This window comes from Psammomys obesus, unplaced genomic scaffold (genome assembly GCF_907164565.1).
Source record: "Psammomys obesus unplaced genomic scaffold, mPsaObe1.curated_primary_1811, whole genome shotgun sequence".
Classification (NCBI taxonomy): Eukaryota; Metazoa; Chordata; class Mammalia; order Rodentia; family Muridae; genus Psammomys; species Psammomys obesus.
Genome location: NW_026590503.1, coordinates 3,340,765 through 3,367,942, shown reverse-complemented (window position 1 = coordinate 3,367,942; position 27,178 = coordinate 3,340,765). Strand labels below are relative to the sequence as shown.

At 44.6% G+C, this 27,178-nt stretch overlaps 1 protein-coding gene across 1 annotated transcript in view; it reads right to left on the bottom strand.

Moving 5' to 3' along the window:
* Positions 1-12,616: 12,616 nt before the first annotated feature.
* The window catches only part of Dync2i1 (dynein 2 intermediate chain 1), a 55,493-nt gene continuing 40,931 nt past the window's right edge, over positions 12,617-27,178 (bottom strand). The window contains exons 15-22 of the mRNA XM_055607567.1: positions 23,030-23,143; positions 22,866-22,927; positions 22,400-22,451; positions 20,716-20,776; positions 17,981-18,080; positions 17,683-17,814; positions 16,074-16,297; positions 12,617-13,349 (exon numbers count right to left, since the gene is read on the bottom strand). Of these exons, the coding sequence (XP_055463542.1) occupies positions 13,181-13,349; positions 16,074-16,297; positions 17,683-17,814; positions 17,981-18,080; positions 20,716-20,776; positions 22,400-22,451; positions 22,866-22,927; positions 23,030-23,143 (914 nt within the window). The 3' untranslated portion in view covers positions 12,617-13,180. The remainder of the gene's footprint in view (positions 13,350-16,073; positions 16,298-17,682; positions 17,815-17,980; positions 18,081-20,715; positions 20,777-22,399; positions 22,452-22,865; positions 22,928-23,029; positions 23,144-27,178) is intronic.

Sequence of the window (27,178 nt, the reverse complement as noted above, 5' to 3'; positions counted from 1 at the left end):
GATGAATTGACAGACAGAGACACCTTGATGGTTTTGACTCTGCTGCAACTTTACTGAAATCAAGCTAGTATTTTTATAATGATTTCACAAAAGGCACCTTAAAGTTGGCATACTTCCCAGAACATTTAGACTTTTACCAAGAATACAAGTTTACATTTTAACTCAAAATGCAGTCAAACATAAAGCAGTGCCCACAAGAAATCTTGGCCTAAAAACTTTTTGATCAGAGCAAACAAAGGAAAAGAAACCTTAAATATAGTTTTATTATTGCAACCAGTGAAGAGGAAAGTCAGGAGCTAAGTCAGATGCCTGCCAAAGTCTTTCCCTGTATCAAAATCTAACTACACCTTTGTTAACCATCCTCACATATGTCTTGCTTAAGATTTATGCTCTTCCTTAGAAACAAGGCACTGAAGGGAGGGGAAACTCCCGCCAGCTGCACCTCTCATGCTATTATTTCTTAAGAAGGAGCCTATTATTTTTTTACTATTCTTAATGCCTAGCAATACTAAATCTAATTCATTACCTTTCTTTAAACTTATTATTTTTATTAAAGCCTTTAACAATCTACTAATGATAAATTTCTTTATAAAATTTGTTGTGCTGTTTCAGGAGTCACAGAGAAAGATCAAAGAATTCATTACTCCAGCCCCAGAGCCACAACTGAAGAAGCGTAGAAATCCCAGAACACGTCTCTTTTTTAAGTGGGATGAGTTTGCCAGGGACCTTCCAGTGGGCGAATTTCCAGAGAAAGCGTATCCCCCGCCCTGTCGCTTATGCTACCATGGCGACACTGGCGTGGGTGTAGCACAGTATCAAAATCAGTATGGTGGTTCCTCAGGAAGATGAGCCTCAATCTACATCAAGATCCAGTTGTACCACTCCTGGGCATATACCCAAAAGGTGCTTTATCCTGCCACAATAACGCTTGACCAACCAGGTTCATTGGTGCTCTAGCAATTGTTGCCAGAAATTTGAAACAACCTAGATATTCACCAACAGGAGAATGGATAGAGAAAATGTGGCACATTTACACAATGGAGTATTGTTCAGCCATTTAAAAAATGACATCATAAAATTTTCAGACAAATAAATGAAACTAGACTAAAAAGTATCCTGGGTTCGGCATCTGGGAATAGACCGCTGGACCGCATGAGATATGCCGCAGTCCATGGCCAGCACTCCAAAACCTGAAGGCAACGATGCACAGAGTGGAGTTCCAGCCAGGAATTAGCAGAATATCGGAAACAACCACATTCTAAACCGTCCGTCAGCAAGAGGCTGGGACCCAAGACTCCAGATAAGAAAACAGAGCAGCATGGCGCCAGCAAGTTTGGTACACGGTAGCCTATTGCTGCCTCTCGGCCCCAGTACTGGTGTCCTGACATCCTAAAACCCAGGTGCAGCTTGGGGTCAACGCAACAGAAATGGTGCAGGGGTGTGGTACCCACTGGCAAGCAGGGACAGAACAGGCCTGGAGTCAGCCCTCTGCTGGGCTCAAGCTGAGTCACCTGCATTTAGCCTGGCACAAAGGGGAGCATTGTTATTGAACAGCCTGAAGGCACCTTCAGCCTGAAGCACTCACAGGGCTTTCTTAAACGAAAGTGCCTGGCTGTCTGCGCCAGTACAACTACAGAAAGTAGACATTTCTCAGTTTCTCCACAAATCTCAAAGACTAATAAAATGTTTAGGATGAAAAGTGTTGTATGACAGGTTAACATGGGAGACCACCACTTTCACTGCACAGCTGAGAGCTGATGGCTAAGACGTTTCATTCCCTAGTCACGACAGAAGCCATTGCTTGTGCGGAGCTGCACCGATGCTCCTGGTGCTGGTGATGCTTGCTCTGATGACCTATGAATGCCAGGGGGTCAGGGCTTTCAGGACCAACCTCCAGAAGGCACTGAGACAGAAGCAGAATATTCCCTGGAAGCAAGAACTGAGAATGCCCCCAAGGACAGGCCTAGATCTTTCTAGTCGGGGTGGCTGTGGGTACCAGGTGTGGGGAAGTGGAGGACACAACGAAGCCTTCACTTTTGACGGACAGGTAATGTGTAATGGAAGACGCTGAGGAGAGCCAGGAACACCCTTAGGACATCATTAGAATCACCAGACAGCTGAGAGAGGCCAACTGCTGTGGAAAGTGCAGATGGTGGCAAGCAAGAGAGCTATGGTTCAGGACTCAACATCCAGCAAGCCACACACACAAAGGAGAAATAGAAGCTGAGGTGTACATAGTATGGTGTGAGTGTGTTTTACATGAACATATGGAGAGGGAGGTGACCTCACACCCAGGCTCCTTCATGTGGATAAGCCAGGGAGAGTAATGTTTTAAAAGCATTATTGTAATGCTACTATCCCTGGGAAAGAAAGTAGAATTAGTGGTGAGCCCACAGTGTAGGGTAGAAGAGATGCTCTTCAGTGGGATACATGGCAGGCGACAGTGCTGGCAGCAAACACAGAGCCTCCTACCAGAGAGGCCGTGTCTGGAGTCTCCTGGCCAGGGCTGACAGCACGAGGAGATACACCCCAATGGACACACAGTGCTGGGAATCCCACAGAGCCCAGTGACCATAAGGCTTTCCCCGTTACTCTGTAGTTCTCAACCTTCCTGACACTGTGACCCTTTGACCTGTTCCTCATGTTGTGGTGACCCCAACCATAAAGTTACGTTCCTTGCTATTTCATAACTATAATTTTGCTACTGTTATGAGTTGTAATGTAAATATCGATATGCAGGATACCTGATTTGTGACCCCTGGGAAAGAGTCGTTCGACCCCAAGGGGGTTGTGAGCTTCAGGTTAAGAACAGTTGCTGTAGCTATTTCTGGTTTCTATGTTTTGTTTTGGGACTATCTGAAAGATTTTGTTACTCTTCAACAATAAAGTTCTATGCTCCTAATATATAAGAACAAAACAAAAGTTGCACATGCTCAGTGTTTATCTCAGCCTGTCGGTCCTGGTAATGCCTACTGACACATGGGCAGGCACACTGTACAAAGAGTCCCACCAACCATCAGGAACCATTAACATAAGGTCACTTAGGAATCCCACGGCACAGGTCAAGTTTAACAAGCTAAGTATGAAATGTGGTCTATTCCAATTTTGCCACAACATTCCCAGGAAGGTTTGGGGGTAGTGCTCCCCATGCTTGCCGAAGCCTCCAATCCTCTAGGCGACACCAAATCCACCATGCATGTTTATTTCCATGTCTGACCTTCAACCTCCAGTGAGCCAGCCCTCTGCTTGTGGCGTCTCAGGGGATAGTGTTTAGACTGCAGTCACAGCAGACTTCATAGGTCACCAGCTCCAGCAGAAACAGGGCAGGGTATGGGAGACCTGTGGGGAACTCAGGGCTGTGTCCCATGGAAACTATTCAAACGTTTATAAAACACTGCAAAGGTCAAACAAAATACTTCTGTAGGCAGGTCCTCTGATTTATGCCGGAGTTGGCTTACCCACCCACACCAAGAGGCCAGAACAAGTTCTTAACCGTCTTTGGTTCCCCAACTCTCAGCTCAGTACCTGCTCACAGCAGATTCAAGAACAGTGTTTATCAGACCGAGCAGAGAGAGAGGTGGGATATCACCCCACAGCTGAGAATACAGTGCTCATTCCTGCAGCACGCAGCCAATGTCCTTCTATGGCGGATGTGTGTGAACTGGAGCGCTCGCCAGGCAGAGCCCTGAGGCTGCCACAGGGTAGGTAGACCCATATGAGCTCATTTCTTCTGGAGAGCCACTTGAGGGCCCACTGCTTCAAAGAGACTGAGTATCTGGGACATGGTGTGGGCAGTTGTGCCAAAGAATTTGAGGAAAAATGCTTCATCAGCCTAAGCAATGAGGCTCCTGACCCGATATTATCCAATGATCTCTTTCCTATGAAAATTAAAGAGACATTCTAAATCCCCTTTTAAAAGCTGTACACTCTACACAAGATCACACAAAACAACTTATTCTCTGTTCTTATCCTATCTTCAAAGACCAAACCCCAAATATCAGCCAATCCATCACTTACTGTCCTTTAGAATGAGGACTTTTGTCTCTGTAACTCAGAAAACCTAGTGTCATGGGAAGAAAGAGGACTTTCAGCAAATACGATGCAGTCATGGGTAGAGCTCTCTTCAGGCCATGTAAGAAGGGAGCCAATGTCACCAAGAAGACCAGAATATCCTAACACAGTGAGCAAATCTACATCAACTGACTTACTGTACTGATATGCTGCACTGATTTTACTTTTATAGATGTATATGCATATGTTTAAAAGACACTAACATTTGATAATACGAAGCATATTTCTCCTTGGGTGGTAATGATGTATTTTTCTTTCATTCTTAAATTATCTACAATTATCCAATTATCTCTATTATACAACTATTATGCTTACAATTTAAAAAATGAACACCGTTTAAAGGAATATTATAGTGTCCTGCTTTTAATAAGCTCTTAATGCATTAAGGTTTGTACTTTTGTTCAAGCAAGAATGTGGGCATTTTTATTATTTTATAGCTTTAGATAATGCCATCATGTTGGGGAAAAGGCACTCATTCTAATCTCCATGAGAAACTAATTCATACAAGCAGAGAAGCTCAGTTCAAGTCAATTCAGTTTCCTAAAGGCTGAACCATGTGAGGTCATACACACACAAATGTCTAGTATTGCCCTAAGTGTTGACCCAGGACAGGGGCTATGTTCTACATTTCACATGAGAAAAGATGATGCCCCTCGCCCTGCACCGAGGCAGTCAGAAGCGGGAGAAGCACTGAAGGCAGTGTCCTCTGGATTCATGGCCTAGGAAGTCCTCAGAGGAGAGCTAGAGGGATGAGAGCCAGAATGTGCTCCTGGTTCAAATGCTGCTGAGGAAGATCCTGCTGGCCACAGGGAGAATCCTCCTAGGACACCAACACTTAGCATTATAAAGGTGGAAAGTGTTTCTTTAGAATAAGGCTTAGGGTTTACAAACCCTGTTTTAGAAATTTAAAAGCCACCCCCACCCATACCCGTGGGAAAAAATTTAAGGCATCTAAGGAAAACCAACTTATATGGATTAAAGACTTAAGCATAAGATCTGAAACTATGAAACCACTAGGAAAGGACACTGGGGAAATGTTTCAGGTCCACAGAGTGGGCACAGATTTTTCTGGATAAGAGCCCAGGAAACCAGAGCAAAAAATAAACACAGGATTACATCAAACCAAAAAGCTTCTTTACTGCAAAAGAAACAATCAACAGAGTGAAGAGGCAGCCTACAGAGTGGGACAAACTGTTGTGAACTTGTCATTCAACAGGAATTAACTTCAAGGGTACACATGGCGCTCACACAACAGAATAGAACAGTGATAATGATGACTCTACTAAAAAGGGGAATAAACTTAATAGACATTTCTCAAAAGAAAATATATATGGATGACCAATGGACATATTTAAAAAAAAAAAAACTGAAAATCTTCACTGGTCATCAGGGAAATGAAATCAAAGCCACGAGATGTTGCCCCAGTCCAATTAGGATGACTACTCCCTTTAAAAAGATGAGACAGTGAGAAAAGCAGCAAAAGAGAAGCTGGCAGCCAGGCACATTCACACATCCAGCATCAAAAACTATGGGGCTTCCTTCAAAAGATCAAAAATACTGCGGGAAGAGAGGCCTGACAGGTTTCCTCTGGAAAGCCATCTGCATGTCTGTGTTTCCCGGGTGTGGACCAGGCCCTGATCACTAGGAATCATGGGATACATACAGTGCCACCAGTGGGCAGCATGGGAGAGGAACAAGCCCACCGGGGCCTCCCTTACCCAGCCTCAGTGCCACCTGCTGCTGCTGTACTGTCTGTGCCTTCTTGTTGGCACCAGCTGTCCCTGTGGCAGCTGGAATGGGTTCTGAGGAGGCTGGGGAGGATGTGGGCTGATTCATGGATGCTCTGCCTACTACATGTGACCTCTCACACGCATCCGATAGACACATCTCACTCCATGGGTGCCAGGAACGGAAGCAGTGTTTCTGGCTTCTATCATGTGCCCTGGAAATACAGACAGGGAGTGTTTCCTGGGGTATTTGACAGCCAGTACAGCACAGTGTCACTCTCTGAGAACAGCAGCCAAGGGCTGCACTCAGTGCACTGAGCAACCACTGACACACCATTTTTCAGAGAATGGTGTGAATTTGAACATGGTCAAAATAAAGACTAAAGGGTACATTCCAGCTTTAATTTGCGGCACAGCAGAACTTGGGATAGTGCTTAGAGGCAGATACCCCGTATAGTTCAGTTTCCTGATGACACAGCAGTGAATGGACAGCTTTCAAAACAAAACAGATTACCTTAAGAAACAGTCCATAAATGAGGCTTAAGTGTACAAACTGGTCAGGTGGGGTGGTAATGAAATGACCTCTACTCACAAGGAATTTACAAAGCTATCGGGAATGAGAGATGTGCAAACAATTGATTAGGTTTAGACAGAATGAAGCTAAAGAAAAGATACCACACAATCCAGTCAGAGAGATGGAAGTGGGTGTATGCTGACTGGATGAAGGAAACTGTCTTTCCCATCTGCTGAAGAGGATACAACGTGCTGCTCCACAAAGGGGTTCCAGAGACCTTGGGGACTTCAGTCTCAGGGCTGGCGCTGCCTCAGCATGACTCTTAAAGCTAAATGTGATTACACTGTGTCATTTTATAATTTTTCCTCAAATGTCTGTTAAATGCAAAAAGTCAAGTTACAGGTACTTACATATAAAAACCAAAGTGTGTTCAAGTAACTCAGTCTTTTTTTTTTTAAGACATTTGGAAAGTCAAGTCAAAGAAAAAGAAGAAAGAGAAAGAAAGAAAAGGAAAGAAAAGGAAAGAAAGAGAAAGAAAGAAAGAAAGAAAGAAAGAAAGAGAAAGAAAGAAAAAGAAAGAAAGAAAGAAAGAAAGAAAGAAAGAAAGAAAGAAAGAAAGAAAGAAAGAAAGAAAGAAAGAAAGAAAAAGGAAGGAGGGAAGCTAGAGAGACTTACCAGGGCAGCACATTGATCAAACACTCAGAACCTTTTTACACTCAAGAAACACCCTGAGTACAGGCTGCTCTTGGGTTTTGCCAGGCTAAGGCAGGGTTGATACAGTTCACAATTGTGGGGTTCACAATAGGATCAAATATCCTGCAACACAATTTTTTTTTTTAGTTGTGTATTTGTGGCTGTCCTGGAACAACTCCCTCTTCGGACCAGCTGGCCTTGAACTCAGAGATCTGCCTGTCTCTGCCTCCCAAGTGCTAGGACTAAAGGCGTGTGCTACCACTGGCCAGGATAGCATCAGTACTTTACTTTGCAGCCTGGAGTTGAAAAAGCAAGCTCTCAGCATATATGTAACATTAAAATACATGTGTGGCCACAAAAGGCTTTGGTGCCTGGTGACACCTGTCAGGTGGGTGAAGCCTTCTAAGCATGTTTCTTATCTTGAATTTGATATTGGCCAGGGTTTCCCTCAAGTTTTCCCACAAGGTGTGGGTGTGGCTGAGCTTTTAGAAGCTGAACAGGCAAAGCCTGGACGTGCAGGGTGGCCTCCAAGTCCAGAGCGTGGACTCCATAGCTAGATAGTTCCTGCAGTGGCAGCCAACTGCCCTGGGGCTAGTTTCCATTGCCCAGGAGGCCTTCAAGAGCTAGCAAGTGGAGTGGGTGGTAGCTAGCCCAAATGACCGTCTGTATGAGCCTGTCAGGCTGCTGGGCTGAGCGGGCAGTGATGGTGTGTGTCCTTCAAGCAGAAGAACACAGAGGGCTAAGGACGGGGTACATCCCCTCGGCTTCCTCCTGGTCCTTCAACAGAAGCTTTCCTGAGCTGCACAGCAGGGATGCTGGGTACTTACTGGGTGGTGAGGATCCAGCTTGAGAATTTAAGCAAAAGCTGGTGTCAAAAAAAAAAAAAAAAAGAAAAAAAAAAAAAAAGGAAAAAAAGAAAAGTTAAATAAAGAAAAGAAAAAAGAAAAAAGGCATTTCCAGTCCATTCAGACCGTAGTGGCTTATAAAAAAGGGGTGGGGCAGCAAGATGGCTCAGTGAGCACAGGCACTTGCTGCCAAGGCTGACAACTTGCGTTTGAGGCCCACATGGAAGCACAGTGCCCGGTTTGATAGAACTGACTCTCATAACTACCTTCTGCCTTCCATACATGTGCCATGCATGCACTCTTGCACATAGTTGTGTATACACACCATATACACAGATGCAGATATGGTTCTAATTAGAAAAGATTTCTCCGTCCTGAAGGTGTGAAGTCCAAGTTGCGTGACAGCAGACCTGACATCTGCTGACAGCTGTCCTCAGGTCCCCAGAGTCTACTTATGGCTGCCCAAACGTCCACGGGAGTGAGGCATCCACTGGTACAGGTGTACCTCCCAGGTGCCGGATCCTTAAAGAAAACTGCCAATCCCTAGCAAGCCTCAGCTGTCATAGTGGCCTAGCTAGGAGTAGGGGCTTATGGGTCCCTCCACTCTAAATGTCCGTGTGTGGCTTAATATTGTGCAAGTCTTGTGAAAGTAATCATGGCCTGTGAGCTCATGAGTGCAGTGGTCTTGTCAAGTCCAGAAGACAGTGTCTCACCCCAGCCCTCTCCGACCTCTGACTCTTACCATCTCTGCCCCTCTTCTGTGATGTCCCTGGCAGAAGGAGGTGTGACACAGAGGTCCCATTTATGGGTGAGTAAGGTCTGGGACTTTCCCAAAGACACAGCTGTGCTCCTTTAGCTGTCAAGACTACTGAGGCAATGATCCTCAAGGAACTGGCATCTCATACAGGAAAAAGGAAAGGAATGAAGCCTGATGACAGCCAAAGGAGAACCTTGTCTCCCAAAAAGAGAGTTCACAAAGTTCTGACAACTTGTCAGACCACCGAGGCAGAGCTGAGACAGTGACGGGTCAGCGATGGATGAAACCACACCTAGACCAAGACTGTGCGTGTGCACACACACACACACACACACACACACACACACACACCACACACACACACACACACACACACACCTTGCTGCTTAAGCCTCGTGTCAGGACCACAAAGCTGGAGGCCTTCTTAAAGCCCCATGTTCGCACACGACCACTTGTGGTGTATCTCCTTGTCCAGTGGGTGTTCTGTGTGACTCAGTGAGTCTAAGACAGCCAGTACTGCTAAGACAGTCTCCTGAGCCAAGAGGCATTTCAGCTATTTGACTTTGATGCACATAAAAAATTTCCTCTGTTGGGTCAATGCGGAGAATCCTCCTTGAATATAGACAGAAGGACAGTATCATTGTGAGGGGTTTTAGGCCTACTTTTTCTTGTTGCTTTTGGAACCAAGCATCCAAGCTTGAAGTATAGGAAGAGGACCTGAGGTGGAGGCTGGCCCAGTCTGACAGGCGTGGACTTCGGTTGCTGCTGCCGCCCCCGTGTGACAGACAAGCCATAGTGCTGCTGCTTTTACAAATACATTCTCCTCACCTGTTCACTAGCTTCTCTGTTGTGAACACAGAAGGAACCAGTTGGTGTGTAGCTCTCAGTAAGGTTCCGTCAGGGTAAGCTCACTGAGACCCAGGGACACATGTGCAGAGATAACCCGGGTCAAAGCCTTGAGCGCTGGCGTCGGCAGACTGGGTGCCATGTGGATGCCATGAGGCCTAGACCCTCTGGTGGATGCCCCTTTAGAGCTGAGGCACCCACAGATGCTGGTGAGGACAGGGGCTGCTGTGTAGGGGGAAGAAACTACCAGGGCCACCCTTCACTCCTCAGGTCACCAGAGACACCTCACTGGTGTCACCTCAGGCACCTGCTGGGGTGAGAGGAACCCACACTGGAAGGGGAAAGGCCCAGAGACTGTTCCTCTGAGACACCGCAGCCCTGCCAACGTGCCTGAGCCGCACATGAGGGCCGATCCCCAAGGCAGGGCTTGCCAAGGCGCTAAGCAGAATGCTGAAGAGCGAAGATCCCACAAGCCAATCCCCTGAGCCCTAGATGTCTTGAGAAGAATGGGAGGCAAGTCCCGGACTAGATGAGGCCCTTTACTAGTGCCTCTCCGGCTACCTCTGACACTCAGCGAAGGAAAGGCACAGCTGTGCTGGGAGGAAGGGTAAGGATTTAAGCATGAGAAACGTGACACTGTAAACCCCAGAAAAACCACTAAGAACTTGTAAGCGCTGAAAGAGATATATCAACATTATCACACAAGCGGGATAATTATAAACACTCAACTTACTCAAAGCAAAACAGAAAATAAAATACATTATGCCAAAAATTCTGAAACATCCTTTTATTTTTACCTTTCCTCTAGCACTGAGCTTTCCATCAGGCTCCTCGGTGGTGCCGGCCTTTCTTCCAGCAGCTTATTCCTCTGTTGACGGGCCTCATGGCCTGCTATCTCCCTCATCAAGCCACCCCAGCGTCCTCAGAGGAATTTACGTTAATTTATCAGCACAATGACCAAAATACTGCACAAAAACCAGGGGAGAACAGCTTAAGGAGAGGAGAGTTTGTTCTGCTTCATTTCAGTGTGAGGAGAGTACGGAGTGACGCAGTAGAGCAGTTCAAACCGCAGAGGCCAAGAAGCAGAGAGAAGCAATGCTGACTCTCACCTGGTTCGAAGGCCCTCAGCCCCAGGGGTAACGTGGCCATGTCCCAGAGTGAGTCTTCCCTTTGGCTAAACCCCTCTGAATTGTACCCACAAACACAAGCAGGGGTGTTCCTCCATTTCCGGGGTGGCTCTCCCCTCAAATAGGCACCTTTCCAGACACTTAGAAAGGATCCTGTACACGCCAGCCAGTGGGAGATTTTCTGATACAGAACCACAGGCTAGAATTATCTTCTGTCCTCCACTGTCACAGATGTTCTCAACAAAGTATTTAAAAAAAAAAAAAAAAAAAAAAAAAAAAGGATTTTCTGTAGTTGGTACCACCAGTGTGGTTTTTCCAGCCACAAGAGTCCCCAAGATTCTTTCTGGCAAAAGTTTAATTGGGAGTGTCACCGCCCATGGGGATCTAATCAACAGCAGATAACAGGAGCATAACCGAGAGCAGGCTCACACCACCTCACTGAGCTATACAGACGTTGGCCAGGGGAAGCTAAAACAGGAGGCAGAGTCCATCTTCTACTGGTTTTCCTAAGATGTTATGGGGTGTTGTGTTTTTGCTGGTGGTGATGGTAATAGCTTTTGTTGGTTGTTTTCTTTTTAGTGAGAGGCTGCAATCACTTGTGTAATCACACTTCTGTTTCCTTCTAATTATGGGAAGGTGTTGCCAATATTTGGGGGACGAGTCGGCCATCCACACAATGGCACACTGAAAATAATGCTACGCTTGGGTTACACAATTCAAAAGCACAACACAACCAGGAAGCCATCTAGAGCCAGCAGAGTCGGGCAAAGGATGGAGGCCACTGTCAACCACTGTGACTATCTACGACTCAGAGACTGAGACACAAGAAGATCCAAAGAGAGGAATACTGATTCTAACTTAAGAAACCTATCAACAGTATCCATCTTAAACCTTCCAGACCAATTACTGAGCCCAGTGTCTTCCCCCACTCCCTCATCTGCAATCAAGTCATGAGTTTTATGAAGCTGCAGAGAGGAGATTCCAGACCTTTGTTTAACATGGGTTGGCTAAACACCCACTTACTCAGAGGCACTGTGCCAATGACATAAACATGCCCTCTATCAACCCATTTTCAGAGCCCTCCCTCTGCCAAGCCGTGGAGGCTACTACTATGTTCCTCTGTCTCTGCAGCTGCCCACTGCTTCTTGTGATTCGGTGGCCAGGGTGACAGGGATAAAGACCCACTGCCATCTGGTGGAGAGAAACCAGGCAACCACAGCAGCACTTGACCGAGTCAGCATGTGTGTGCTGCATGTGCCTGCTGCGCACCTGCATGTACCTGCTGCATGTACCTGCTACATACATGTAGCCTGCATGTGCGTCTTGTACATTTTCTTGAGTGTCACGTGTACATATTCACAGACACAGGCCTGAGCAAGCTTGTCTTCACAGCCAAGCTTCTACAGATTGAGAGGCCTCTCTGAACTATTCTGTCATTTTTGTGATAAACAAAGTAGCTTGGAGTCAACACTATGAAAAAGAAAGCAAAGATGGATGGGCTGCTGGGGGTAGTTACACAGAAATTGAAAGAGCAAGTCAGAGCATACAGTGACTTGGAAGTAACAATATATCCCCCTGGGATCAGATGTAGGCGGCAGACTTTTTCAGCTACCTTCCAGGCCCAAGACCCTCCAGTTCTGGCTCAGAATGTGCAGAAAGAGCTTTAAGCGTGCTGCCTGCATTCCCTACAGATCTACTGGCGAGACACAGCAGCTTTCCCATGAGATCACCTGTGTGGTCTGACGTGTGCCCTTCCGACCCACAAACTGGGACTTGAACAGAAAGGCAACAGTATCAGCAAAGGGTGCTTTTGGAGGACTGTGCTGCTGCTGGAGAGGGAAAGGGGTACACCAGAACCCTGTCTGTCATGACCTTGCCATGTGAGTATGTGGCTGCGCGGTGCTGCCTTCGAGGCTGACAATAGCCTAAGCAGAACTTTGGATGTCTAGTCTCCCCAGCTGTGAGAAACCAATTTCTAATATTTATAAATTGTTACAACAGCACAAATGAATTAATGCATGCCCTATTACTCCATATTCAAGAAAATTTATTTACTTGATATTATTCCTATATGAAGATGGTTTTTATACTAAAGCATGTGGAAAATGTGTCTGATGCAATTCTATGACTGCCATTCAAATCACACCAAAAGCTCATGTTCAAGAAAACTTGAAAAACAGAAGGCTGGAGGAGGTCATCTCCAAAGTGAGCAATTTTACTTACTTTAGATATATGTACATCATTTGATGCATGGCTAAGAAAATAGTCCATTAAAGTACTTTTTCATAGTGGACTGTTTAAAATCCAGTAACAAATGTGACAGTGTTTTTAAATTCTTCCAAAAATAACTAAAAATACTCTTGGACAAGCTTTCTGGGCTTCCTTGGTATTTCCTTTGAAGTTTAGTATATACTAAAATGTTCACTGTTTCCATTAAAAATAGTGATTTATTTCCTGGGAATACCAAAGTACTCTTCTACTAAAACAAATTATGTACAAAATATACATATTCTATGTACACAAATGCACATGAACACAGGGATAGTAATCCATCCTATAATCGAGTCTTAGGTACCCAACCTTCTCCCGATACTAAATCTTCATTTCTGAAGAAGCAGATGCAGCTGGCTGTGCTCATCTGCCACTGGGGTGGTCCACCACTTCTTCAGGTACTGGATGTCGACAGTGCCAGAGGACCTGGCCAGGACCAGAGCCACAAAGCTGCCGCTGGTCTTCTCGGGTTCCCCCATGATAGTCATGGCCACGAGACTACAGGTGAGAGAGAACAGGAACTGGAAAGTCAGTCCACAAGTATGTGACTTTCTGTTACCTCAATCTTTCAAAATATCTATATTCAAGGGAGATGTGAAATAGAAGAACAAATAAAAACTATTAAAACAAAATACTAGAACAAAAATTATATGAAAGTCTGTTGGAAACAAATATCTGCAACTCAAGGATCTGTTGATCGGCAGCTCAAAGAATGCATAGCTGCAGATGTCTCCACCACTCCCCAGCAGGGCGACATCCCCGCCTGACCTTCCTCCCTCCAGCAGTGGGGCCATTAAACTGCCTCAGCAGGCCTGCCGACCACAGGCAGTGGGGTGAGCCCTCGTGTGGGGGTTTCCCCGTATCTCAGAGCACAGACTCAAGACAGTTGAATAACTGTCAAAGCCTACAAAACCAGCTGAGGCCAGCTCTGAGATGCGGCCTCCCACAGCGGCGCCCCGTGAGCGGGGTCCACCCCATGTGCTCCAGTGAGAGCCAGGCCTGACACCTGCGGCCTCCTCCATGGCACTGTCCCTGCCACGCCAAGCACAAGGCTCCAGCCCACCCGTAGCTCCGCCACCACAACCTGAAGGCAGCCTTGTCCCCACTCAGATCCTCCCAGACCAGCACAAAGTGCCCACCCTTCTGCTCCGGCCCCCTGAGGCTTTCGGCAGACTCTCTAGATGTGAAGTGTTTATGTGGGAACCTCAAGGTGGAGTGACTGGCAGACTGCTGACTGCTTTCTTTCCAGGGCCCATATGCTGCAAAGGCTCTAATCCCTGGAGTTTAGTGGGCCTCCGGCCTCACTTTCCTGTGTTTTGGGATGATGGGCATGAGCCACCATGCTCAGATAGTGACATATTTTTTTGTTTCCTTTTAAGACAAGGTCTGGCTAGGTAGCCCAAACTGGTCAGGAAGTCCCTATAAGCCCAGGCTGGCTTCAAATTTATAATCTTCCTGCCCCAGATTCTCAAACAGGATTACACATATGCCACCATAGTCAGTTCTCTTGGTGGATATTTAGTTAGAATAATGCCAATTTGCCTACCATTAGAACTAAATAAATGGGATTCTTAATTTTTTTCAGATCATATCAATATATATGCATATACATATGCATATACCTTACATTCTATCAAACTGTTAATCTGCTTTTGGTCACTTTTATACTCCTCTTTACTTTTAGGGAAACAATGTAGCTTCTTCCTAAGTTGTCTGATCAACAAAGGAGAGAAGAAAGGGGTAAGGCAGGGGACATGGGGAGGGAAAGCTAAAACTAAGGTCAACTTGAGGAATCCACATGCCCTCACTAATACAGCAGAAACTTCTTTAAATACATACATATATGAAGGAAATATAAACTGCAGTCACTAAGGAAAGAGGGAGACAGAGCCCCAACCAGACACCTCTTCACACCAGAGGAAATGTCCGGTGCCCTGATCGGGTTACATCTGAACAGGCTTCTGTGTCCACACACGGATGCTAAGACCCAACTGCTGCAGACAACATCTGCACACCTCACTGAATGTGGGGAAGTCAGGCTGGCGCCCACGTCGAGACTCCAGCCCTAGGACTTGGTGTTCAGGGCACTGGAAGGAACTCTGCACGCGACAGAGACAAGCCCTGCACTCCACAATGGTGACCATCTTCAAGATACACTGGGGCAATGGTGCACGAAAGTCACAGGAGTGACCAACCACTCTGAGTAGAATTCAGACTCACTCCATGAAATGGAACCTGGCCCTCCCACTGTCTAGGTGGCCAAGAACCTCAAACTGGGCAGGCTAGGGACCTAGGGAAATATCAACTACCACCAATCTGCTAAGGGAACATTGCAAGAAAAAAACAAAAACTCTAATGACATTCTGCTACAGCCACAGACCAGTGTCTTGCTCAGCTATCGTCAGAGAAGCTTCCTCCTGCAATAGATGGGAAGAAATACAGAGACCCACAGTTGGACAAGGTACAGAGAGTGAGAGACCTTGGAACACTCAGTCCTAACTGGGATGTCTCTGTCAGATCCCTCCCCTCAGGGCTCAGGAAAGCCTATGGAAGAGGAGGCAGGAAGAGTGTAAGGGCCAGTGGGGATTGAGGACAGCCAGGAAACAAAGCCTTTGGGGCATAACAGGACTGAAGCAGGTTTCGTTCATCTACAGGTGGAGAGGGTGCTTGGGGACTGGGGCCTTGGGTGCAGAGAGCTACAGGGTCTGACAAGTCCGATTCCATGACTTACGTCTCACATGGCCTGTCACCTAAGAAACCTGGAGGAAGAGGCTGTAGATCCCTCAGACACGGGCGGACCTGTAAGTCTCTCAGACGCCCCTCCAGAATAGCGGCAATAGGGACTGCTGCACTGCTCTCTACCCACTGCGCTGAGGTTAGACACGAGACAGCTGCCTTTTCAAGTGATCGTCACAGTTCTGCTAAAGTGAGCACTGAGAACGAAGCCGGCGTAAAATGGACTAGGATAGCCATGGCGTGTCAGTATGGTACAACTGTAACAGAGGACTCTTGGACGGAGATGATGGCAGTGAGGGGGTGACAGCTGGGGGTCAGAGGACACACGAGAGCTCTGTGTATCTTTCTATTTGGTTACCTTAAAAAGTAAGCTACCCTTAAAAAGCGTTTTTTACTATATAATCTATAAAAGTACTGTTAAATTTAAACTTAAACATGTGATTTAAGAAAGAGCAGAGATGATAGAGCGATGGGTCCTGAACTCACCTGTCTGGAAAGATGGGCTGCTGGGCCACAGGACCCAGGTCATTCTCGAGAAGGTCCCAGACATAGATATTGGATGCATCATCCTGGACTAAGAACACAGCAGGTCTCGTCGGAGACCACTGCAGGTCAGTAACAGAGTGGCCACTGGTGCTGCTGTCCCATTGTAGGACAGGCTTCTCAGACCTCAGCTGGTGTAGCCTGATGCTTCCATCTGAACAGCCAGCCTGCAATGGGGTGTGGAAATCCTATGTTTTTCTTTCTTTTTAAATTAAATCTCAACACCCAGGAAAAAATTTCAGAGTACTAGCTTTCTTTGTCTGTACAAAAAAACCATTTTGGCCTGCTCTTGTTTTCTGAACATAAAGACATGTCATTAAAAGCAGACTGGTGGGCACTCTCCCTGGAAACTGACACGAGCCATCACATAAATGAGTGTCTAAGAGCTGAGTGCCACGGACTCCAGCATGGGGTGCAGGGGCTGGCTTCACAAGCAGAAGGTCATCTCTTTTTATTCACTTTACATCCTTGCTGTAGCTCCATCCCTCCTCCCCTCCCATCCCCACCCTCCCTCTCCTCCTCCCCCTCTCCCATCAACCCCAGCTCATCAAGCTGCATCAGGACTGAGCGTGTCCTCTTCACCTCGTTATACAGTTTTATTTGTTCTGACAGCATGGTTTTGTGTTCCCTTTGAACTGAAATTCTCAAAAAAAAAAAACTTCAGTAATTTAGTGAAAGACCAATTATTAGCCTATGCAGTGAAGATTAATTCTTCCTTAATCTTTAATCCTTTCTATACTCAAAAAAGATATACAATATACTTGTATAAAATTCTAAAACAATAATATATCAACTAAAATGTCAAATCAAATTCTAAAGTAAAATACAAACCAAGACATATTTTAAAGCCTAATTTCATATAAACAGCAAAGTCATACAAGAAAGAGGCACAAGAACTAAGCAAAAGGTCTCTGAACACACCATCTTGGTGTACAACTTCTGACTCAGACACAAAGGGCATCATGAGTGCTGAAAACTGGCTTCTCTATGTGAGGCCTCAAGAGCTCTGTGTCTTAGAGCTGCACACCTAGCCAGTCAGACGGTGAGCTGAAAACTGGCTTCTCTATGTGCGGCCTCGAGAGCTCTGTGTCTTAGAGCTGCACACCTAGCCAGTCAGACAGAGCCATTGCTACGGTCTGAGTGGCGCTTCTCCCAACTGATGCATGTGATACACAGTCCTCAAATAGCAATGTTGAGAGGCGGGGTGACTTTTAAGGGATGGCGTCCGGGGGAAGGTAACTAGCTCAGGGGCTTGTGGCCCTCAGAACGGACTGATGACTAGTTTGTGGGGCTGGATTAGTTTCTACAGAGCTGACTGACCACAGGTGTCTTCCCATTAAATTCTAAGCACCCTGCAAATGAACAAAGTATTTCTTAAGAGAGTTAAATTTCTGAGTCAATTTGATTTAGTTTTCTGTTAATAATATTCCATGTTTCATTTTTAGATCACTGAAGCCCAATAAATGGTTAATTTGTAGACTACTAAGAGACCAAAACTTTCTAAATTTTCTACTGGATTGCAAATAATATCACTGAAAAGTGACTTTCTTACCAAGAATACTGTTTCTTCAAATGGTGAAAAATCAATCACATTAACTTTTATTGGTCTGAAACCACGTTGCTGAGGTTTGAACATCTTGGGAGATACTCTCCAGTCTTGTCTGGTACTGTGGCTTATAAATCCCTAATTATTACAAGAACACCGAGAATGGTCAAAAAAAAGTATTAGATAAACAATTGGACAAAACAATTAAGGCATTATAACAAAAGCAGACAGTAAATTAATCTGACACAAAGATAATTATCAGATAATTCTAGGTGGGAAGGATGAAATGTAAAACACTACTAACCATGTTGGTGCCAACAACAAAGTGATTAGGATCCGAAGGCAGGAATTTGACACTCAGTGTTTGTGTGCACCCCCACACTTCACTATCTTTACGGGAAAGACTGAAAAACAAACAGCGGAGGAGAACACGTGGCTTTTCACCGTGTGGATGGCAACAGCCACACTCACTTAGTACTGCCATCCGCCCTCCGATGAGGGGCCAGTCAGTTCACACTGCCTTGCAACTTCAGCTATTCTGCTTCCTATATCTTTTTCTGGTATTGCATGCTCGATCATTTCTGCAGCTCCAACTGTTTACTGATCCTTTTGTCAAGAATGTTGAATCTACTATCTACCCACTCACGGGTTGAAGTTTTGGAAATTCTGAAAGCATTTTCAGACTGTACACTTGCTCACAGTCTGGTGCTGAGAGACAAAGCAAGTCAGTAGAAGACTGATGAGGTCCACAGTGATGGAGAACCCACCAGTGCTGGTTAATCCTACTTCTGTTGGCCCATGCTTCCAGCTCCTGCACAGCTGTGATCTTCTGCAGATGGCTGTGGAAATCTGATAAGTCCCAGCTTCCCAGAAGGCAGCTGTACTTGTGCCTCAAGGGCCCTGGGACTCTGATCTTCACATCCCAAATTCAAGGTCCCCAGCCCACCTCTATCTTGAGGTTTCAAGTTCTTCCAAGTACCCATTTTCCATCAACTAGGGGTAAAGCTTTCTACATCTCCCCCACACTAAAGGGGCAGTGGATTCTGGAATAGTGCAGGGGTCTCAGTTTTAAGTCTCCACCTTGGGCAATCCCAGAACACCTACGACTATACAGGGGTTGAGCCACAGGCTTATGGTAAAGGCCTAATCATCTGGCTGACCTCCAAATTTCCAAGTCTACTCTTCAATTCACATGTACTTCTGCACACCCATGTGGTTTTTCATACAGGCTGTTACCCCGGCACGCCCTTGTAACTAAGCATTCAAGTATAAGCACCTATGAGGCTATTCTGATCAAACCACCACACATACACCCTCAAAAAGCTCCATTTCGCACTGGACACAACCCATCCCACCTTCAAGCTTCCATATGCATTTGCTCATGCTTACAACACATCACTCAGTCCGGACTGCCACTCCAGCCTAGTCAAGGGAGGGAGACAACGGATTCAAAGCTCTCATAATCCAGTCTGCCTTCACTCATCCTGTCCAAGAGATCTTGCAAAAACACAGCTATGAGTTTTGAAGGGGAACATGGCATGAAATACATTAGCTATTTCACTTTGAAGAGTACACGGTTGAGTCCTGGAGGAACTACATACAATGCATGGAGGGAAGTGAGGAAGTCTAGGGCAGGGAGGGCCTTACAGATGCTCTGCAGATGTGCGCAGCACGGATCAGTGTACCGGTTGATCCTGTTTTTGTATTGAGGTGCACTGTTCGCAGAACAGCATGTATGTCTGGCTCTATAACGTATGTTTGGCTCTGATGACTTTGATTCATTGTCATAATTCTATTTCAGTCAAGTGATTTGAAATCTGTTAGTATATCTGTATTCACTGAATTCTGTGTGATCAAAAGGACACAGGTTCAAAGATTTTTCAAGGGTAATTCACATGGTAACAGTGAATACAGACATGAGTAATATCTGTAATGAGTAATACAGCCTTGAGTAAATAAAGGAATATATGACTTTGGAAACCAATATGGAATATATAAATACTATTACTACTGAAGCATTCATTAAGAATTGCAGCTTCATATTAAGTTCTATGAGTAAAAGCACAAATATAGTTTTGTTTGTTGGTTGGTATTTCTATTTGCTTATTTATTTGAAACAGGTTCTCATACAGCCCAAATTGGTCTCAAACTCTGTATGGAGTTAAGGCTAGCCTGGAACTCTTGATCCTCGTGCTTTTATCTACTTAATTCAAGGATTACTAGTATATACTATGCCTATCTAGGAATGTAAATTTATGAATAAAATTTACTTCAGTGTTTCCAGTTCCTGAAACTTGATTTGATCAAGTTAAACTAACTTTAAGTCTAAATTAAAATTGGATGAAGCCAGGTGTGATGGCACATGCCTTTAATCCCAGCACTTGGGAGGCACAGACAAGTGGATCTCTATTGACTTGGAAGTCAGTCTGGTCTACAAAGCAAGTCCAGGACAGCCAGGGCTACACAGAGATACCCTGTCTTGAAAAACCAAACCAAATCAAACCAAAACAAACCAAAAAAACTGGATGAAAAACAGTCAGGTAAGGAGCGCAGGGGCTTTCTCTGGTCACCTCCCCTTGGGTGGTGCAGCCTTGCCAGGCCACAGAGGAAGATGATGCAGCCAGCCTTGATGAGGCTAGGGTCAAAGAGAAGGGGAGGTAGACCTCTCCTATCAGTGGACTAGGGGAGGGGTATAGGGGTAGAAGAGGGAGGAAGGGTAGGATTGGGAAGAGATAAGGGAAGGGGCCATAGCCAGGATACAAATGGAATAAACTGTAATAAATGATAATAATAAAAAACGTTTAAAAAAAGAAAAACAGGTAGTATGAGCTTATAAGCTAAAAACATTTTATGAATACATATCAGCTCTATATCCAAAACTGTATTTGTTACATTGTTACATTTGTTACTAATAGTTCATATAGCAAAAACTGACTGTAAGAACCTGTGTCCTCAATGCAAAATCAGAACATGCATTTCATAGGAAGCAAAGTCTTTCTGGGGTGAGGGAAGTGGCTTCATCCCCAGAGGGGGTCTCACCTGATGCCCAACTGGATCACAGCACTGTGCACCAATTTGATCCTCCCTCCAGGTATCAATCCTAGACCAGACAAACCGGAAACACACACACCTTAATGTAAGCTAAACCACAGTCTACCCACAGTTGTCTAGGTTCATTTTTTTTTTCTTGTTAAAGCATCTATAACTAGAAGGAATGCTAAAATATAACCAACAGGCAGGACTCCCTCTAACTGTTGAGGTACCTGTGCCTTGGCTAAAGAGGAGAGTCAAAATTTTGCAGGTCAAAATCAGAAATTCATGGGGCCACAGTCCAGCTGCTCACACATTTCAGACTGGTGAGAATAGTGCATCCCGTGCACTGAGTTCAAAATGCCAAACCCTGTGCTGTAAATACCCAAGGCGCCTGTCATTCAAAGCCATCACTGGAAACCCTCCAGATTTTGCTGACTGGCTGACTAGCGTCGCTTCCTCAGCTTCTCTACTTTTCGCTCCTGCACCATGGAACTACAGTTCCCAGGCCTGGCTTTATTTTCCATTCCTTCCTTGTTCTCAGATTTGGATGCTTCAGTTGCATACCGTCTCTACTAAATGTCTGTCCTAATGCTGGTCTCTTCTTTTTGTATATTACTGCAGAGGGAAGAATTTGTGTGTGTTGAAACCCATATTCTAGGCTGGGTGTTATCCAGAACCTTGAAGGCAATTGAATTAAAAGCACTCAGGAGTTTCTTCAGCTCACTGCTAGGAAGGGCAGCTACACATGACTGCCTGCCCGTCTCTCAGGACCACCTTACAGTGCTCCTGTCATGGAGGTAATCAGATCAGGCCTGCTGCTGGTCTCAAACACAGCCACAAAAGAACTGATTCGAATGGCTCCTCAACAAGAGCGATCAGCTCTTGCTTGGTGAAGAGCCTTCTGACTGAGGACCCGGAGCTAAGCCAGTGTCAATCTCAGATTTTTTTCCTTTTTTTTTTTTTCCAGTTCTATCTGGGGATAGACCCTTGACACAAATAAGATGAGAGGGGACTTTGTCATTAAAGAATTATCAGCTGGAATTCAGGGTAAAAAAGCTCAGTTTGAAATGTATAAAAACTACACCACAAAATTCAATTGGACTGAACTGTCTGAGGCCTCTTGAAACTGAAAGTTATAACAAGTAGCACTGAAAACAGAAAACCACAGAAGACTTTAGCGTGTTTCATAGCTCTCCTGCTCTACAGGGGACACTATAGCATACTGTGTCATCACCCACACCAAGTAGTCTGAGGAGAGCCACACTTGACACACTCATGTGCACTGGGTAAATCCATAACTACAGAAAAAGCCCAAAATGAAGAACTTAAGACCCAGAAACCTGAAGTATACTGAAAACAAACAAATAAACAAACAAACAAAAAACCCAAAAACCAAAAAAAAAAAAAAAAAAAAAACAATGAAGAAGACAGTTGCCTTAAGGTATGTCAACAGGGCAGAATGAATGCCAGCGATGAAGAGAACTTACAGCACCCACAGAGAGAAACATGTAATTAGACCTCTAGCTAATGAGATGCCCATCCAATAGTTGATAAGGTATACAACATACAACTCTGATGTGCATTTTTCAGGTTGTTAATTACTTATTTTTTCAAAGCAGGTATTGGTTTCTTAAGTCTCTGTTCATTTTAGCAAACAATAATTAATATTAATTTTTACTTCAATAGTTACCTAAATCACTCATTGAACCTGAGATATCTGCTTTTGGTAACTCAACAACCACCTAAAAACAGAATATTAAAAAAATTAATACTGATAAATTTTGTAACTAGAAACAACCTAAGCAAAGCATAGCTATAACAAAATAACATGCTATATTAGATCCTAAAAATATAACTCCTTCATGAAAAGACTAGTCATTTGCTTTAGAATAACTTAAACTTATTCATCATTTTATCTTAGTATTTGCTCTGCTCAGTGACCTCATCTGCATCCCTGTAAAAGTCCTAGATGTCCTCTAGTGTCAATGTCTTGTTACGATTTTCCTACACATTCCCAAAGGTCAAAGGCCTTCACAGAACAGATGGTCTTACTGTCTTGTTCTGCTCTGTCCCCGATGCATTCCCCAGGCCATGTGCCATTCTCCTCCCTGGTGGTTTCATTCAGCTGTATGTATGGCCCCACACTTCCTACTCACCCACATGTTGAGAACCCCACTCTCATCCAGGGAAGCGATGTGAAATGACAAACCCGCCATTTCTAATGAAAGCAGAAACAAAATGAAAGGAAGTAGCTTTAATAAGGATAAAGCTTTACACAACCATTGCTTGAAGGATTTTATGGGTGTGAGGGATCCTATACCTTCTTGAGTAGAAATGGGTGAAAGCACAAAACTCTGCTTTTTGTAGACAGATGTGGCAACTGGCTCAATGGCTTGAAGAGGACTTCGGTGGTTCACTGATGTTAGGATTCCATCTAGAGAGTGAAAGCCCAGAGCACCCACTGTAAGTAACACCTTAGCAATGCAATCAGCATTTATGTGGAAAAATATGGGGTGTTTCCAGGTCTAAAGACCCGAATCTCTCCACATACATCTCTCCTAAAGTCACAAGACTAATACAGGCCACACATCAAGAGCCAGGACCAGAATTTTCAGCATCTCTAGCAAATAGAGACTACAAAGACTAAGAAGAAAAACAAGAAATGAACACCAATCCTGTGCCATTAAAAAGCTGCTTCATCACTGAGGAAATAGATGTACAGGGCTAGAAGGGAGGTCAACATGCTGCCTGACCAAGAGCACTGTGAAGATGAGAAACTCAAGCAGGCACTCCAGAAAAGAAGACATGATTCTTAGGACAGAATCCTCCAAACAGGCTGGAAGGTGCAGTGCACAGACTGGGAACACAGCAGTGCCGGCGAACATGAGACCAAGCAGCTTAAACAGGCACAAATCCACCACAGGAGAAGCATCTGGGAATCGGAGGTTCAAACTCCATATACAGATAGCTACAGCAGGATGAAATTAAAGAAATCAAAGTACTTCAGGCGTGACTCTTCCCCCTCTGCCCCTCCCCATGGCTGAGAAAAGCACAAAGCAAGACAGTCCAAGAGAACAAAATTTCTGCAAACTGCTTTCAGAAATATACTTAAACAACAAACAAAACCCACCTGAAATCAAACCCCCGTACAGAAATTGAAAGAAAAACCAAGTTTGAGGTTAGGAAGAAGCTAATGAGAACACAATGGAGAGATGTCACAGAGCTCCCAGTGGGAGATGCACACAGGATGCAAAGGATCCACAGGTAGGTGCAGCCCTTCTAAACAGCAGCTCCACACTGTCGCACGCTGAAGCTCCGCTCATGATGCTCAGATGGCAAAGGGAAAGGGAGTGTTTCCATAGCGATGTATTTGCATGAGTTGCATCCTTTGTACTCATCTATGGATTCAACAACCACAGCTAGAAATACCTGGAGGAATAACTGTCCTGTACAGAACAGGAGTAGACTTTTCTTGCCATTGTTCCCTCACCACTGAGCACATGCCATCTACACAGTGCCCAGAGATGACCTCAAGTACAAAGAGAGCATGCCTCAGTTATAGCATGCTTTATCACTTTATATAAAAGAAGCATTTGAAGGAAGGGGAGGCCAGACCCACCTCCTGCCAATATCATGTATGGTTTAAAAATGCAGAACTTTCAAAAACGCCGGATTCATATGTATTAGCAGTTGGAAAATGCCATGTTTTAAAAGGTATCTTTTGGGTCGTGGGATGGTTAGTGTTAATTGTCAATTTAACACAATCTAGAACCACCTGAGTCTCACTGAGGATGATCTAGGTCAGGCTGGCCTATGGGTGTCCCCGTGGGGGACTGTCTTCATTACATCAACTGACAGTGAATGGGCACCATCCCTGGGCTGAACCCAGATTTAAGAAAAGGAGAGCTTAAGCTGGGCTGTGGCACGTGTGCATCTATTGCTTTCTTCAGACTGCGGACACAGCGTGACCATTTCCTGCCACTGCAGCTTCCCTGCTTTGATGGACTATAACCTAGACTGTGAGCCAAGTAACTACTTTCTTCTTTAAGGTGAATTTCTCAGGGTATTTTATTATAGCGTCAGTAAAGAAAACTTAAGAGCCCAAGTCATATAACAAATTTTGTATGTTCTTTTCTCTGTTGGAAAAAAGATACCTTTTATAATAGCATCAAAATCCATATGGTACCTATCATTGCAAACATTCTCCATAGCAACATCTCCCCAAAAGGGCAAAAACTGGTTAGTAAAGAAATAAAAGGTAGCTTGCTCTTTTTATGTGTAAAGTACAAATATAAATATGGTACAGAGAGAAGAAACATAACTGTGATGTTAAAAGTGATTGGCTTAAAAATGCTTCAAAGCTTTCCTTAGTTAAAAGAATAAAAAGAAGTACAGAATAGAAGAAATACTCACAAAACTCTTACCTCCTAAAAGCCTTTTATCAAAATATATAAAACTCAACTACCAGAAAACAAGCAACTTCGAAGTGGGCCAAAGACTTGAACAGGAGTTTCCCAAAGAAGACTCACAGATGGCAGATGAGCATGGAAAGTCACACCATAAAGACTACTCCAACTACAGCAACGGTCATGCTGAGTGCTGGGGAGGGTCGTAAGTAGCAGCAGGACTTACTGATTGCCTGTGAGGATGCAGATGGCATAGCTACTTTCAAAAACAGTTGCCAGTTTTTCACTGAGCAATCTAAGAATCAAGTTCTTTGGTGGTTTTACATGTTGCTATGACAAAATATCTAACAAAAGTAACTTAGGAACTTAGGCACACATCTCCATGACCGAGTCCCTCCCATCAGGGAAGCCATGGCAACAGGGACTGTGATGTTTGTCACATTTTATCTGCTGTCAGGAAGTAGAGGAAGAGAGAGCAAGGTTCAAACTGTCTGCTTTCTCTCATATATGCAACCTGAGCCCCAGCCAATGGAATTGTGTCACCCACAGTGAAGCCTTCCCATCTCAACCAATGAGGAGACACTCTCTCACAGACATGCCCACAGGGTAACCTAACCTACATAATCCCCCAAGGGTTATCTCATAAGCAACTGTAGAGCCAGTCAAGTTAAAAATCACTATTAGCCATTGTATTTGGTATTTACCCAGAGGAGGTGAAAACAAGTCCACACCAAAGCCTGCACACAGGCTTGGCAGGTCCCTCCCGGCAAACCCAGCAGTGCTGAGGTCTGCCTAGTGTCACCCACATGCCATTTCCCAGGCCCCAGCTCTGTCTGAAATCAGACAGACTGGCAGCCATCAGGGACTACCAGGTGATACTCCTCCCCCAATCTGCTGCTCACTGAGTTCCTCCAGGCAAACCCAGCAGTGCTGAAGTCTTTCCCTGGGCCCTCCAAGTGACATTTATCAGGCCCCAAATCTGGCTGCAATCCCAGAGGTCAACAGCCAGCAGGGACCACCAGGCCTGGCAACAGCAGAGACAACCAGATGGCTAAAGGTCAGCATAAAAACACACTGAACAAAGCCTAGGCCAATAAGGCACCACCAGAACTCAGCTATCCTAATACAGCAAGCCCTGGAGAGAAAGAAAATTACCTTAAATCTAATCTTTTGAAGATGATAAAGGCCTTTAAACAGGAAATGAATAGACCCCTCAAAGAAACACAGAAAAATACAACCAAACAGGTGAAGAAAATTAATAAACCCCTTAATGAAACAGGAAAATACAAGCAAACAGGAGAAAGAAATGAATAAAACTGTTTAAGACCTGAAAATGGAAATGGGAGCAATAAAGAAAACCCAAACAGAGGCAGTCCTGGAGATGGAAAACAGGAATTACAAACAAAAGCATCACCAACAGAACACAAGACATAGCACAGAAGATATGATTAAGACATTGATACACTGGTCAAAGAAAATGCTAAATCTATAAAGTTCCTGACCCAAAACATCCAGGAAATTTGGGACACTAAAGACCAAAACTAAGAATAATAGGGATAGAAGAAAGAGAAGATTCCCAGCTCATAGACCCAGAAAATATCTTCAACGAAATCATAAAAAAAAAAAAAAAAAAAATGTTCCTAACCTAAAGAGATGCCTACAAATGTACAAGAAGCTTACAGAACATCAAATAGATATATCACATGGAAACTGAACAACTCTCTACTCAATGATAGCTGGGTCAGGGAGGAAATAAGGACATTAAAGACTTTCTAGAATTCAATGAAAATGAAGGCACAATATATCCAAACTTATGGGACACAATGAAATCAGCGCTATGAGAAAAGTTCATAGCACTAAGTGCCTTCATAAAGAAACTGGAGAGATCTCATACTAGCAACTTAACAGCACATCTGAGAGCTCTAGAACAAAAAGAAGCAAACCTACCAGAGGAGCAGATGGCTGGAAATAATCAAACTCAGGTCTGAAATCAATACCTTAGAAACAAAGAGAACAACACACACACACACACACACACACACACACACACACACACACACACA